Source organism: Myxine glutinosa, chromosome 5, assembly GCF_964187855.1.
Source record: "Myxine glutinosa chromosome 5, kmMyxGlut1.1, whole genome shotgun sequence".
Lineage (NCBI taxonomy): Eukaryota > Metazoa > Chordata > Myxini > Myxiniformes > Myxinidae > Myxine > Myxine glutinosa.
The window spans coordinates 31,842,880-31,859,070 of record NC_136265.1 but is presented as its reverse complement, the minus strand read 5'-3'; the positions used below and the strand labels follow the sequence as shown (position 1 = coordinate 31,859,070).

The 16,191-nt window shown below is 48.0% G+C and overlaps 1 protein-coding gene across 3 annotated transcripts in view; it reads right to left on the bottom strand.

Annotated features, from left to right (window-relative positions):
- The window catches only part of LOC137427739 (matrilin-1-like), a 148,107-nt gene that overhangs the window by 43,294 nt on the left and 88,622 nt on the right, over window positions 1–16,191 (bottom strand). For all 3 annotated transcript variants that reach the window (XM_068117440.2, XM_078777830.1, XM_078777831.1), the window contains exons 11-12: window positions 4,996–5,064; window positions 549–892 (exon numbers count right to left, since the gene is read on the bottom strand). In XM_068117440.2, the coding sequence (XP_067973541.2) occupies window positions 549–892; window positions 4,996–5,064 (413 nt within the window). The remainder of the gene's footprint in view (window positions 1–548; window positions 893–4,995; window positions 5,065–16,191) is intronic.

Sequence of the window (16,191 nt, the reverse complement as noted above, 5' to 3'; positions counted from 1 at the left end):
TTCAACTAAAGTATCAAACAAGCCCAGCTACGACGCTGTTAGACTTTCGGTCTTGTTTTATTCATAATAATGACGTCACGTGCTACGGACGCCATCTTGGAAAAACGTTGCGTTTCGATATCTCCAAAAAAACGCTCAATTGAAAAAATTGAAACGTGGCTCATTGTGGAGAACTCCACATGGGGAATGTGTGGTTAAAGATTACGTCATTGGAGCCTTATTTGTGATGTCATAATTAAACCGTGACAACACTTGGTCTGAACAGTTTGAAATTTCTTGAGTGTGATCTGCGCAACAATTACATTGGGGAATGTAAATTTATGATGACATCGCTCACGTGGTTTGTCAGCCATATTGGATCAAAGAAAAAAAACCTTCAAAAACGGAAGTGTTGGCTCGCATCAAGTTGCCTGCTTGGGATAAGTATTCCATGAATACCATCTAGTTACTGATTGAAGCCACCATTGTATTCTAACACGTCAATGAACACGTCTTACCTTACCTGACGTAATATTTACGTTACTTACGTAATAAACAACACGTCTTACCTTGGGAACAGAAGGTCGGGCCTTTGCTTGGAAAACATTCCTCAGGGTGTAATCCAGAGCATTTCCTGTGTACGTGAAACCTGTCATGTAAGAAACCGAACTAATGGCCTTCTGAAGGTCTGTATGGTTACTATACTGGTCAAGGTTGAAGTGCAAAGTGTTCTTGCCACCAAATAACGATCCACTGTACTGCACAAGGGCAGCACGTACACTGTCAGCACCAATATCCAGGCTGTCCACAATCATCTGCACAGTATTCAAAACCTTCTTGAAGTTGGTGATAGTAACGCTCGATGAGCCATCAAGTAGGAACACCAGATCAACTTTCTGTTTGGCTTCACACACTGTGGAAGGGGCAGAGAAAGCCATGGAAAAGGTGTTGGTGCAGCTTCCTGGAATTAGTGCATCAGAAGGAAGGACAAATTGGTAATCTTTATTTATTTATTACTTGCGAAAATCGAATTTTTTTCAAGTATATTAGTTGGTTGCGTGCGTTCGTCTGTCCATCTGTCTCTTTGTCCATCAATCGCCTACAGGTTACAATTTTAAACCGATATTTGCGAAACTTCACCAAATGGTAGAGTTGGTCATAAGGAAGAAGCCTATGGATGTTGAGGTTAAAAGGCCAAAAGGTCAACATATAAATTTGACAAAGTTGTTGACCTTTGGCCGAAAGTCCTCAATTTTCATCTGATTGATTTAAAATTTGAAGAGGATTTACATTTCAGGTTAGTGAATTCAACTACCAATGATTTGTGAGGTCAACATAGGCTAAAATGTCAACATAGGCGAAAGGTCAACAACGTAAGGTGGAATTTCTAAAATCCTCAATTTTCATCCGATTGACTTGAAATTTGAAGAGGATTTGCATATCATATCACTGTATTCACCCACCCATGATTTTAGTGGTCAACATAGGCAAAAACGTCAGCAAAGGCCAAAAGGTCAACAGAGGCCAAAGGTCAACAACTTAAGATGGAATTTCTAAAATCCTCAATTTTCATCCAATTGACGAGGTTTGAAGAGGATTTGCTTGTCACATCACTGAATTCAACCACCATTTTAGGTGGTCCACTGACTTCACTGATTTACTCACCTGCTTTAACCTCACTCAACATGTCGACTTTCCTACCCATATCCGTGGTCACATTTTGGACCTTGTCTGCTCCACTGGATTAAATTTGCACCATCTCTCTGGCTCCGACCTCACCCTCTCTGACCACTTAGCCATCACTCTGACCATCAACATCCCCGCCCCAACACCAAGGCATTATCGCACGATCAACTTCCGTAAGCTAAACGCTCTTTCACCTACCTCATTCTCATCCACCCTCTCTGAAAAAATGTCCACTTCTCCCTTCATTGACCTCCACACCCCTTCCGACCTCACTGACTACTACAACCACACTCTCTCCTCCTGCCTTGACCAGCTTGCACCTGTAAAAACCAAAACAGTTTCTTTCACCCATTCTGCTCCCTGGTTTACCCCTGAACTCCGCCTGATGAAAACTCGTGCTCGCCAACTTGAAAGACTCCGCAATAAAACGGGTCTCACAGTTCACTCCCAAGCCTACAAGGACCACCTACAACACTACAAAGATGCCCTCTCCCGCGCCCGCTCCGCCTACTACTCTCAAATTATCCACTCTGGCTCCGGAAACCAAAAAGCACTCTTCTCGACAATAAACAAACTCCTCCGCCCCCTGAACACCACCACCCAGTCATTCACAGTAGACAACTGCATCTCCTTCCTCTCTTTCTTCCAACGCAAAATTGACAACATCTACAACAGCTTGACCACCGTCGCACCCGCTCCCCCTCCAACCACCTGCCCCCCTTGTCCTGCCATCCCCTGTCTCGGTTCTCCCCAATCTCCCCTACTGACCTCTCTGAACTCCTCATAGGAATGAAAACTGCCACCTGCACTCTTGACCCCATCCCCTCCAGCTTTGTCAAGCCCTCCCTCCCTGCTCTCTCTCCACTTATCATTGCAACAATAAACTCCTCCCTGTCTACAGGCATCGTCCCACCTTCCCTCAAAATTGCTGCTGTTACCCCCATTCTAAAAAAACCTGGTCTAAACCCTGACACCCTAAACAACTTCAGACCCATCTCCAACCTACCCTTTCTTTCAAAAGTTTTGGAATGCGCTGTAGCCACTCAACTCAAACATCATCTCTCTGCCAATAACCTGTATGAAACATTCCAATCCGGATTCCGCTCCAACCACAGTACTGAAACTGCTCTCCTCAAAATCACCAACGACCTTCTCCTCTCCTCTGATGCTGGCAACCTCAACATTCTCGTCCTCCTCGACCTCAGCGCTGCCTTTGACACCATCGATCACACCATCCTCCTCACCCGACTTGAATCCACCTTTAACGTTACCGGCACTGCCCTCTCTTGGATTAAATCATACCTCTCTGACAGACGCCAGTTCATCTCCATCAATAACTGCAAATCCCCCACTGCTCCCCTCTCCCCAAGGTGTCCCCCAAGGTTCAGTTCTTGGCCCCCTCCTCTTCATCCTTTACCTGTCCCCCCTCGGTCACTTAATCCGCCGTCATGGTCTCCAATTCCACTGCTTCGCCGATGACATCCAGCTTTTCATCTCCACCAAGTCCGTCTCCACCGACACCCACTCTATCCTGACAAACTGCATCACTGAAATAAAATCCTGGCTTCAAATCAACTTCCTCAAGCTTAACTGTGATAAATCTGAAATAATCATCATTGGCCCAAAAACGCTCACAAAATCCACCCATAACTTTGCCCTCAACATCGACGGTATCCCAGTATCCACCTCCCCTCACATCCGGAATCTTGGCGTCATCTTTGACCAAACCCTTTCCTTCGACAAATACACTAAACAGATCACAAAGTCAGCCTTCTTTCACCTGAAAAACATTGCCCGTCTCCGCTCATCCCTCTCCTCCACGGCTGCAGAAACCCTCATCCATGCCTTCATCACCTCCCGTCTGGACTACTGCAATAGCCTCCTCTATGGTTCACCCGCAAAAATCACCAATAAACTCCAATACATTCAGAACTCCGCTGCCCGTCTACTCACCCATTCCCGGACCCGTGACCACATCACCCCCGTCCTTTACAAGCTTCACTGGCTCCCCATCCCCCAGAGAATCCAGTACAAAATCCTCCTCTTGACATACAAAGCCCTCCATAACCTGGCCCCATCCTACCTGGCTGACCTCCTCTCCAGACACACTCCCATCCGCAACCTCCGCTCTGCTGGTACCAACCTCCTGACCCCCTCCATCCGGACCAAATTCAGATCCTGGGGGGACAGGGCCTTCTCCATCGCTGCTCCCACCCTCTGGAACTCACTACCTCACACCATCAGAGACTCCTCCTCACTCACCACATTCAAAACATCACTAAAGACCCACCTGTTCAACACTGCATTCAACATTCAACCCACAGCATTTAACCCCTGACTATCTCTTCTCCTTCTCCCTCCTTCTGCTTTAAATATTTCCCTATTGATTCTTGTCTTTTTGCAATTGTTGTTTTCATGTATTGTTATGCATTATGTTTTCCACTCTGTCAAAGCGCCTTTGGGCTTCTAGAAAAGCGCTATACAAAATAAATGAATTATTATTATTATTATTATTTATTTTTAAGGTCAACATTGGCCAAAAGGTCAACATAGGCTAAAGGTCGACAACTTCAGTGAACTTTCTAAAATCCTCAATTTTCATCCGATTGACTTGAAATCTGAACAGGATTTGCATATCTGGTCACTTAATTCAACCACCAATTTATTTATGAGGTCTCAAGATGAAAAGGTCAACATAGGCTAGATTTCTAAAATTGTCAATTTTCATGATTTGACTTGAAATTCAAAGAGGATTGGCATATCAGGTCACTGAATTCAACCACCAATTTATTTATGAGGTCAACCTAGGCGAAAAGATCAACATATGCCAAAGGTCATCGCTTATTTTAGGGATTTTGCCGGTTTGTGTATCTGCACCAGTCATTGTCAAAATGTTACCCTTCTGATGTGTCCAATAATGCAGCCTCCCCCTGTAGGTTAGAGCAGGAACATGGAATTGGTTTACGGTGCCAATGATAGCTCGCCTACTCTTCGTGATGACATCATGGGATATGTGACGTTCATCAACTGATGCGAGCAAGGGGCCTTATGGCTGAACTTTGATGCTTCGTCCATCATGCTAAACACTAGTGTGAGAGTTCATCGTTGGGTCGAGATTCGAACCCCGACCAGACAGCTCAGAATCGAGTGCTCAAGAGTCGAGACAATCCTGTGAGCCCTAATAAATAACAATAATTCAGTCATTCAGTCTTAGCTTTTAGATGATTCAAGCAGCAGAAGTAGAAATATTTGTTGTTGTAAAACTGTCTTTTAATCCTTAAAAATAATAATACAATGACGACCAAATTTTAAACATAAACATTTTCAAACCTGTAACAGCAGGAGAAATGGCTGGAACTTGAGCCAGAGACACAGGTTCTGGGGTTGTCGGAGGAACAGCTGTTGTCACGAAAGGAGACAAAAATAGAAATAAACCAACAGCCAAAGATTATTATTATCACTCTGACATCATAATTTATTACTTCCGCCACCGAAGGTGGATTAAGGTTATGTCTGTCTGTCTGTCTGTCTATCTGTTTGTTTGTCAATAGGATATCTCAAAACGTTGTGGACAGATTCGGACAAAATTTGGTGGAGAGGTTGTGTGTCCGACAAAGATGAAATGATAAGATTTTAGTGAAGATTCGAATCAGGTTGGAGAATTTTAAAATTGATTCTTCATCACATGAGAGATAGGGCAAAAATGATACATAGCACACCATTTCAAAAAGTTGTGGATGGTTTTGGACGAAACTTTGTGGACAGGTTGGGTGTGTGACAAGGAATAATTGATTCAATTTCGGTGAAGATCCAGATCCAGGTAAGAGACTTTTAATATTTAAGTGATTCTTCACCACTGAGTGATATGACAGGGAAATCCTTGTTGTCACATTTAATACTGTTGCGTTTGTGGGAATGTCGGTCATTTGGGAGTCGTGTTCTTTGGGGTGTGTTGAATAGGGGTGCCAGTTCGGTTGTGGTTCCCCAAATAGGACCTTTTCGTATTTATTTTTCCTTTTTCTTAAAGTTTACCCCATATCCACTCCCTTTACACCACGTGATTTTGACTGTTTGTGGTGTTGCACAAAAACAGCTTTGAGAAGGACTCAACCCTTTTTCCTTCAAGCAAGAAAGGGCAGGAAAAGGACAGAGAAAGGAAGAGAGAGAGTGGCTCTTGGCAAGGTGGTGAAAACGCGATCCTTGCTCGTGGTGCGAAGGGCTTCTGTGAGCTTGTTGGTGTGAGAGACTCGACCTATACGAACTTTCTGAAGGATTCATTGTGTATGAGGGAGGTGGACAAAAAGGTAAAGAGCGTATTGTGTGGAAAAAGGCGCTTCTTTGGGGTGGTGAAAAAGCGATCCTTGCTCGTGGTGTGAACGGCTTCAGAGAGCTTGTTTGTTGGTGTGAGAGACTCGACCTCTACGATCTTTCTGAGCTGAGGGATTTGCTGTGTTGTATGAAGGAGGTTGATGAAAGGAGAAAGGGATTGCAGAACGTTGATGAACCTTGGTACCCGCCAAGCCCGCTCTGATGAACGTTGATGAAGCTGCTCTTCAAACGGGCCTGAACCCCATTCCATCCCCATCCTCGAATCCCATTTTATTTAAATTTCCTGTGAATATTATTTTCTTACTTTGCTTACCTTCCCTTCCCTGGGTTAGATAGTGTTGTGTGTGTATGTTGTGTCGGCCTTTCGTATCGGTTATCGGTTCAAACGGGCCTGAACCCCATTCCATCCCCATCCTCGAATCCCATTTTATTTAAATTCCCTGTGAATATTATTTTCTTACTTTGCTTACCTTCCCTTCCCTGGGTTAGATAGTGTTGTGTGTGTATGTTGTGTCGGCCTTTCGTATCGGTTGTATGTGGCCTGTGTTAATTGTTTCAGTCTCTCATTATTAATTAATTAAGTCTGTCATGCTTGCACCTGTATGATTTGATTATTGTATCGTTTTGCATTATTTGAAGTAAATTGATTGTATTTCATTTTGTTTGATTGACCTTTTTCGGAATGGGTTGCAAGCTCCCCTGACCTCCAGTGTGGCAATTTAAACTCCTTGCACTAAACCAAAAGTTCAAGCTTCCAAAAACCGCTCGTCCAGGTTGCGGGCCTCGGCCCGGCGGGTTTGGGATAGGACTTAGGGTCACTGACGTGAGTCACCCGATAACACACTTCGTCGGGAGTGACGTTTGGGACTCCGGTCCTCATCCCCGATGCCCGTAACAATACTTTAATATAACATGGAATTATAGCTTGAGGTTGTAGTTACATTTTATTCTTTCTTCTCTCCCTTTCCTGTTCATTCATCCACCTGCCTGTTTGTGTTTTGGTGTTTCTCCAACATTCACTGTCAAAATGTTACCCATATCCTCTTTGCCACCTTTGAAAATGAAGGTGACGAAATGTTTCATTAACGTTAAGTTACATAATACCTCATTTAATCCCCATATTGGATTTCAAAGTATTGTAACGGATTTGAGAAGTGTAACGGATTTGAGAAGTGTAACAATCTTGAGAAAGTGTAACGAATGTGAAAAGTATGGTTTTGTTGTGTGTAACACCCTCGTAATGTAAAGAATGGTCGCAGCTCGCCCTCTTAGTTAATTCCATAAACCTACACACAGGACACGATATATCCTTTTAAATAGTTAGTCCCTTATTCTCTGTGTAGGCTAAGGATGTGTTTCCCACTAGTTTGACTCTTCATTGCACCGAATTAAATAAGAGTAGGCCCCCCGACGCCCCATGGCAGCTTCCAAGTGCCAGGTTTGCACTTTGCTGCATTTTCATCTGCTGTCCACTTTGCAGCAGCTGACTCCATTACGCACGAGGTAACGCCAAAGAAGAAAGGCGGGTCTCCACCTCGTCATAGAGGGGAGGAGTAAGTCGGCCCCGCTCATCCAACCCAGAACGAGGGTTTGGCTTGAGAGGGCGGAGAGAGAACGTTTGGGGAAGGTTCGAAAAGGGTGAAGGAGGGGGCCGATATAACCCCATGCGGGATGCTCCAATGAGAGATGAGCTGAGAGGAGGGATGCGTTCTGGGTCCAGGAGATGCGCTGGAGACGGGCAGGTGTGACCGAGCCGCCGTGAGACGTGCCGTGCTGCAGGAGAAACGGACCGGGGCAACGCAAGGAGCGCACAAGGCAGCAGTACGGAGAAAGGAACTTCGCCCGCGCAGTTTGGGACCAAAGCTCAGGCTTCTTGACGGCGGGGCCTTCTGGCCCGACCGTGCCCAGCACCCGCTGAACCTTCCTTGCCTCTAAAAGCCACCCATCTCCAAGCCATTCCTTCCTGCCTGCATTTCCCCATGTAAGTGTGATCGTCCGTCTGTCTTTAATGTTGTCCTGGGGTTTATTAATTAAGCTTGAATAGATAAGCTAATGATTCACTGTGTATCTGCTCCTTCCATTCGCTGAATATAACCGATTGCTCTCGTTGCTCTGGCTTGTGAAAATACTTAATAAATCCTGTTATTCCTCCGTACTTCTTCTTCTTCTTCATTCTCGTTCGGTCGCTTTCGAGTTTTCCATATTGAGCAGCCGCGGTGCGATACGGCCAACGTTTGGGTGGAATCGGGTTCTAGTCGGGGAATAACAGTTCGGTCGCGGTTATACCAACCGCTCGGTAAAATAACATCTTTAACCGCGTCCGTAACAATTGGTGTCGGGGAGTGAGATACGAGGCCCAAAGCGTGCTTAACGCGCTCCAAATTACAAGCTGCTGGAAATTTGTGTTGAAAAGCAAAAACCCGAATTTTGAAATCGCGCCATGGCTGGTCAAGGCGATCGGATGCTGGTGGGTGAGCTAGAGGAGGGGTTAGGAGTAACCCAGGATCAGAGGGACGAAGTAAAGGAGAACATTGGCAATGTGGTTGAGGGAGTATCAGACGCACAAAATGGCGTCCTCGCGCACGTGGGTGTAGCGGCACCAAATTTTGCCGCGCCCGCGACCGTAGCAGCGCCACTGGTGGATTGGAATCTTTTTATGATCCAAATGAAAGCCCTTATGGACAAGAATAGTGAGCAATTGGAAGCCAAATTGGGGAACCGGATGGATGCTCAGGGTGAGCGATTGGAGGAACAAATGGGAGACCAAATTGGAGATTTGAAAAACAGTATGGGGGCAATGAGGGACGAAGCGAGGGCTGATAGTGAGCGATTGGGGGGCGAAATGGGGGGCAAAATGGGAGAAATGGGGGGCAAAATGGGAGAAATGGGGGAACGGCTAGAAGCTAAATTTGAGGGGCTAGACAATAATTTTAAGGGATGAGACAAGAAATTTGGGAAGTTAGACGACAAATTTGAGGGGTTAGACAACGGGATAAAAGAGGTAAAGAATGGGTTAACGGGGGTGGAAAATAGAATGGCTGCCCAGGAGAATCAGTTAGAAGGGGTGAAAAATGGGTTAATGGGGTTAGAAAATAGGATGGAAGACAAATTGCGGGAAATAGGGGAGCAATCCGCCCGGGAAATCGAACAGATGGGGAACCAGATGGAGGAGATGAAAGAGGAGATACGACGAGGTGTAAGTGAGGAGGTCTCGGGGGTACGCGAGGAGGTAAAGCGAGGTGAAAAGCGTATAGAGAAAGAGGTGAGAAATGGAACGGCTAGGTTACAAGGGGGCATAGAGGACCTGACGGAGGAGGTGGAACAGCTGACGGAGGGACAAAAAGAACTAGTGGAGCAGGTACAAAAGAACACTGCGGTACTAGGAGGGTTAAAGGCGACACAAAAAGAAATTAAAAATGACTTAATAGCGACACAGAAGCAATGTCAGATGGTACGTGAGGGACTGACAATGAGGTTGGACGAGGTGACGGAGGTAATGGAGACGAAGGACCGGCAGGTGAGGACACACATAGAAACGGTCAAGGTAGCCTTAGAGGACGAACTTGAGGAGACGCACCGGGAAATAAAAGAGGTGAAGCAAAAATTAGAGGAAGTGGAAGAAGAGGTCAGTGAAATTAAGAAGAGACGGACAGAAACTAAGAGAGAAATACAGGAGGAGGTGATGGAATATGTACAAGGTCAGTGCTCCACTCATGATGTACTGCTCACGAACCAAATAAAGAGTTTGCAGGTGGCAAAGGAGGTGCGGAGACGAGGTGCCAAGGTGAGTGGCGAAATCTTCGGCAATGTATATGATGTGAGGAAAGCTTCAGTCGGCTTGGGGATTGGTTTGGATCCGGGTGTTCGTGAAAGGCCGTTGGTGAAGTGTGCGACAGGTCTGGTGTGCGAAAAAAGAGGTGTGCAAGAATGTCCGACCATGGGGTGTGTGAGGAAAAAGTCCGCGCCGAGGAGTGAGTGTACTGTCGAGAGTGAGTCGGTCGTAGCGCGTGTGCGAGGGAGCACATGGAAGCGCGTAGTGAGGAGTGTTACGGAGGAAGTAACGAAAGAGTGTGCGCAAGAGGATGCGCGAGAAAGGTGTGTAACGGACGTGTGCATGGGGAAAGAGTGCGCTCTCAAGAGTGAGGGAGAATGCACGCCTGTGGTGAGTGTTACAGAGGATGTAACGGGAGAGTGTGCGCAAGAAAGGTGTGTAACGGACGGGTGCATGAGGAAAGAGTGCGCTGTCGAGAGTGAGGGTGAGTGCGCTGTCAAGAGTGGTGGTGAAAGTAGTGAGAGTGACACGGAGCGTGAGTTGGTTGTGACAGGTGAGCGAGGATGTACACCTGGAATGGTAGAGCGTGTGTGGGAATGCACACTTGAGTTGGTCGTGAGGCACGTGGTTGGGTGTGCGAGTGAGAGCACACCTGTGATAGTCACAGAGGAGGTGACCGAGAAGGGGGCGCGAAGAGGTGTGTTGGTGAGGTGTGCGAGTGACGAGTGTGTGCAAAGGTGTTCGGTGGTCAGGTGTGTGACCAAATCTGTGAGTGGAATGAGTGTACCTGGGGGTGGAAGAGAAGGTGCAATGACGAGGAGCATGGGAATAGCTGGATGTATGAGCAAGAAAGGGGTAGCGTATGCGTGTAAGCATGCAGGTGAGGCATCGACGGTAACCGGGTTAGCGGTTAGAGCGACTTATAGCCGAATCGGGCCCTCGGTGCGCGTCGGGCAGCTTCGCGTGCCGCGAGGACCAGCAGGGATCCGAACCACGGTGGGTTCAAAAGGACCGCCGTACGTGATCCACGCTGGGCCGCGCTTGGAACGGCCGCGTCCGTGCTCCGCTAGGCGGAACGGGCAGCCCGATAGGAAGGGTCGTCATGGCGACCACTTTTTGTTGAGGCTTTCCGGCAGGTCGAGATCGGGCCATTGGATGGCTCCACACCGAGGTGGTGCGTGGGATCTCGGCCCGGGTAAACCTCCTTCCCTGCACCGAATGTCGGACGCATCCAGCCGCCGGCACCAAACAACCCGCATTCATTGCTCGGCTTTACGAAGCCGGGCTGTAGACGTGAATTGGCGCACCGAGAGGATCTAGTAAGTAGACGGGTGATGAGGTTAGTGGTCTGGACCCGAAATTAGAAAAGGGCAAAATTTAATGATTGGCAGAGGATTGGCAGTAATGAATAGAAAATTTTTGATTTGTTGGATTTGGACGAGCAAAATTTACAGTAAGAGATGCCCCATGTGGTGGGATGGCCAATCCACCATCCCTCACAGACGGGGGCAAAGGAGCAATAGTTTATGGGGTGTATGGCAGTGAAAACTAGCCCGGGTGGGTTAGGATATAATGTGTAGGGATCTAGCGAAGATGACATTAGGTAACGTTAAGGTTTAGTTAGTGACTGATACCTGTAGTGGGGACGCAGGTAGATTAGTGTGGATTATAATGACGTGGTATGTGCTTAGTTTAAAGGGAAGACGGGGAGCACTAAGTTAGCAGGGCAACAGGTAGTTAGATGATGCCGTGTGAGTGTTGGAGGTGTAGTGAGAAGTGTATTGTAAGGAACAGGTGTGATTGAACAGGTGTGATTGAACAGGTGTGATTGCACAGGTGTGCAACTGAACAGGTGTGTGGAGCAGTGTATGAGGGAGTAGTGGTGATTGCGTGCGGTGTTGACCAAATGGTCCAGGAAGGAAGGAGGGTGCAGGTGGCACCAGGTGTGAGTGCACAGGTGTGCACCAACAGGTGTATGGAATACATGGAGTGTGGAATAAATGGAGTATTGGTATGGATGGTCGTGGAGTGAGTATGGTGGAAATTGTGGAGTGGAGTGGATGGTGCGAAGGTGTGAATGGGGGAAGAGTGGACCCCATCACGAATACCCGGGGCGGGTAGTGTAAGTGTTAGGTAGAGGGTATAGGTAAATTGTGGTTGGATATTGGCATCTGTGGTGCGGGTGGAAGAATGATGTTTGGATGGGTGCATTAGTGTTGTGGAAATGGCTGGGCGTGTAGACTGTTAGTGTGTGTAGTTGGTTTGGGCACTCCACCACTGTGAGGATGTCGGCCAGGTGAGGCCGCAGGTGGGCTCTGGGAGCCGGTAGAGTTGTTGTGGATGGGGCCTGAGGATCCGGAGGACGGACCCGGGTAGCCCAGTGCCAGAGGGCACCGTGGGGTGACAGAGCCAGGAGGGGCCTTCCCCAGTTAGATAGGTTAGGGTGAGGAGCTAGGTAAGCTCGGGTGGCAACTACAGTGGTGGAGGTGTGCAGGTGGGTAGATCTGCTGGGAGAGCTACACGTCACAGCCCAGAAATTGTGCAAGGGCACCGGGAGATGAATCGGGGGAGTGAGACCCCAAATTGAGAAGCACCACAGTTTGGTCAATGGGAATTGGTTTTTAGAACCCATAGTGTAAGTTGGCCAATGGATTGGCAGGGAAAGACCCCGGGTAGTGTAAAGTGTGTTAATGTCATTTAGAAAGTAGTTAGGATGAAGGATCTCCTCGCACCATCTGCATGCACTCACCTGAGGTGACAGGTACCTCCACACCATGCCATGTTTTATTATTTTTATTGATGCAAATGTTTTGGATTGTGAGACGCATCATGACGTGGGTGTGACATTGTGCTTTGTGTTCCATCTCTCCCTCCTTATGAGGATTGATGATGAATTGATGATGGCAAATTTTGAAGTAGAGGGATTGTGGAGACGAATTTGGTGTAGAAGGGAAATATGGGGAAGACGTGATGGTAGTGACGAATTGGTAATGTGTAGATTTTGTACATATGGGGTAAGGGCAAGGGTAGTGTAGGTGACAGGGGGGTGACGTACGGTAGGGACGAGCTTTCTCACTTCGCCCTCCGTACGCATTTCGCCTTGCATTGCCTTATTGATGTGTACCCTTGTGACCTTACCCCTCGCTCATTTGTCTCTTTTGTCTACCACCTGAGGACTGTGCGCCACTGGGTGTTGAGGGGAGCATGCGGAGGTCGTCTTGTGTGCCAGGACCCTCTCAACCAGCATGCATTGCATTGATGTACCACTTTATGGACCGCTGTTCTGCGGCCGAGTACCACTTGATGGACCCCAGGTTCTGGGACAGGGCACCTCTGTTGGAGACCGGCAATAGTGGCCATGGAATCTTGCTTGCGGACCTCGGTAAGGTGGCACCTATGCCAAACAGGTGGACCACCCTTAGTTGGCCCTGTGGCCCTAAATAAAAATGGACACGGTTTGTGCTTTCTATATTTCCCAAGTAGGCCGCATGAAACAAGAAGACATCGGGAAGAACGTCGGCCCAGCAGAGAAGAAGAAGACCACCACCAGTTTTTTTTTTTTGTGTGTTTATTACAAACAGTAATGACTGTGCACTGGTTGGTGCTCTTGGGTGCTTTTGGGTGCTTTGGTGTTATTGGTACTGGTGCATCGATGCAATGCGTGCTGTCTCCTCCCTCCCAACAGGAATTTCCTTCTTTTTGTTTCCCTAAGAAGAAAAAAAAAAAGAACACAGGTCCTGGGTGCGTTGTAAATAAGAAAGAACATCACTGTAAATAATGCTCCCCACCATAAATGTATAGCTTGAAAACAATTCCGTAATTCTGTTATCCTTTGGGCGCAAATCTGTTAGGCAGGGTGCAATGCAGCAGGGGGACATATTTATTTGTGTTTTAAGATTGTCACACTCAGGGTCAGGTTAATTGTAGAGGGAATTACACCTACGTGTCACACTAAGTTAAAGTTTTGTATGCCCGAGGATGGGCCTGAAGGAAGGAGGGTGCAGTGTAACGGATTTGAGAAATGTAACGGATTTGAGAAGTGTAACAATCTTGAGAAAGTGTAACGAATGTGAAAAGTATGGTTTTGTTGTGTGTAACACCCTCGTAATGTAAAGAATGGTCGCAGCTCGCCCTCTTAGTTAATTCCATAAACCTACACACAGGACACGATATATCCTTTTAAATAGTTAGTCCCTTATTCTCTGTGTAGGCTAAGGATGTGTTTCCCACTAGTTTGACTCTTCATTGCACCGAATTAAATAAGAGTAGGCCCCCCGACGCCCCATGGCAGCTTCCAAGTGCCAGGTTTGCACTTTGCTGCATTTTCATCTGCTGTCCACTTTGCAGCAGCTGACTCCATTACGCACGAGGTAACGCCGAAGAAGAAAGGCGGGTCTCCACCTCGTCATAGAGGGGAGGAGTAAGTCGGCCCCGCTCATCCAACCGAGAACGAGGGGTTTGGCTTGAGAGGGCGGAGAGAGAACGTTTGGGGAAGGTTCGAAAAGGGTGAAGGAGGGGGCCTATATAACCCCATGCGGGATGCTCCACTGAGAGATGAGCTGAGAGGAGGGATGCGTTCTGGGTCCAGGAGATGCGCTGGAGACGAGCAGGTGTGACCGAGCCGCCGTGAGACGTGCCGCGCTGCAGGAGAATCGGACCGGGGCAACGCAAGGAGCGCACAAGGCAGCAGTACGGAGAAAGGAACTTCGCCCGCGCAGTTTGGGACCAAAGCTCAGGCTTCTTGACGGCGGGGCCTTCTGGCCCGACCGTGCCCAGCACCCGCTGAACCTTCCTTGCCTCTAAAAGCCACCCATCTCCAAGCCATTCCTTCCTGCCTGCATTTCCCCATGTAAGTGTGATCGTCCGTCTGTCTTTAATGTTGTCCTGGGGTTTATTAATTAAGCTTGAATAGATAAGCTAATGATTCACTGTGTATCTGCTCCTTCCATTCGCTGAATATAACCGATTGCTCTCGTTGCTCTGGCTTGTGAAAATACTTAATAAATCCTGTTATTCCTCCGTACTTCTTCTTCTTCTTCATTCTCGTTCGGTCGCTTTAGAGGTTTCCATATTGGGCAGCCGCGGTGCGATACGGCCAACGTTTGGGTGGAATCGGGTTCTAGTCGGGGAATAACTGTTCGGTCGCGGTCATACCAACCGCTCGGTCAAAATAACATCTTAACCGCGTCCGTAACAATTGGTGTCAGGAGTGGGATCAGGAGTGGGTGTCAGGAGTGGGGAGATGTCAGGAGTCAGATCCCCGAACCCAGAGTGCGGAGAAAGGTCGGGGGACGGCTCGCGCTTGTCGCGGCCTCCCAATGGGCGATGGGCTCCCATCTGCCCCGGTGCGAGCGAAAGGGAATCGGGCTCAGATCCCCGAACCCGGTGTGCGAAAAACGAGGTGTGCGAGAATGTCCGACCATGGGGTGTGTGAGGAAAAAGTGCGCGCCAAGGAGTGAGTATGGTGGAAATTGTGGAGTGGAGTGGATGGTGCGAAGGTGTGAATGGGGGAAGAGTGGACCCCCATCACGAATACCCGGGGCGGGTAGTGTAAGTGTTAGGTAGAGGGTACAGGTAAATTGTGGTTGGATATTGGCATCTGTGGTGTGGGTGGAAGAATGGTATTTGGATGGGTGCATTAGTGTTGTGGAAATGGCTGGGCGTGTAGCCTGTTAGTGTGTGTAGTTGGTTTGGGCACTCCACCACTGTGAGGATGTCGGCCAGGTGAGGCCGCAGGTGCGCTCTGGGAGCCGGTAGTTGTGGATGGGGCCCGAGGATCCGGAGGACGGACCCGGGTAGCCCAGTGCCAGAGGGCACCAAGGGGTGACAGAGCCAGGAGGGGCCTTCCCCAGTAGATAGGTTAGGTTAAGGAGCTAGGTAAGCTCGGGTGGCAACTGCAGTGGTGGAGGTGTGCAGGTGGGTAGACCTGCTGGGAGAGCTACACGTCACAGCCCAGAAATTGTGCAAGGGCACCGGGAGATGAATCGGGGGAGTGAGACCCCAAATTGAGAAGCACCACAGTTTGGTCAATGGGAATTGGTTTTTAGAACCCATAGTGTAAGTTGGCCAATGGATTGGCAGGGAAAGACCCCAGGTAGTGTAAAGTGTGTTAAAGTCATTTAGAGGATAGATAGGATGAAGGATCTCCTCGCACCATCTGCCTCCACTCACCTGAGGTGACAGGTACTCCACACCATGCCATGTTTAATTATTTTTGATGCAAATGTTTTGGATTGTGAGACGCATCATGACGTGGGTGTGACATTGTGCTTTGTGTTCCATCTCTTCCTCCTTATGAGGATTGATGATGAATTTGGTGATGGCAAATTTTGGCTAGAGGGATTGTGGTGACGAATTTGGTATAAGGGAAATAAGGGGAAGACGTTACAGTAGTGACGAATTTGTAAAGGTGTAAATTTTGTACA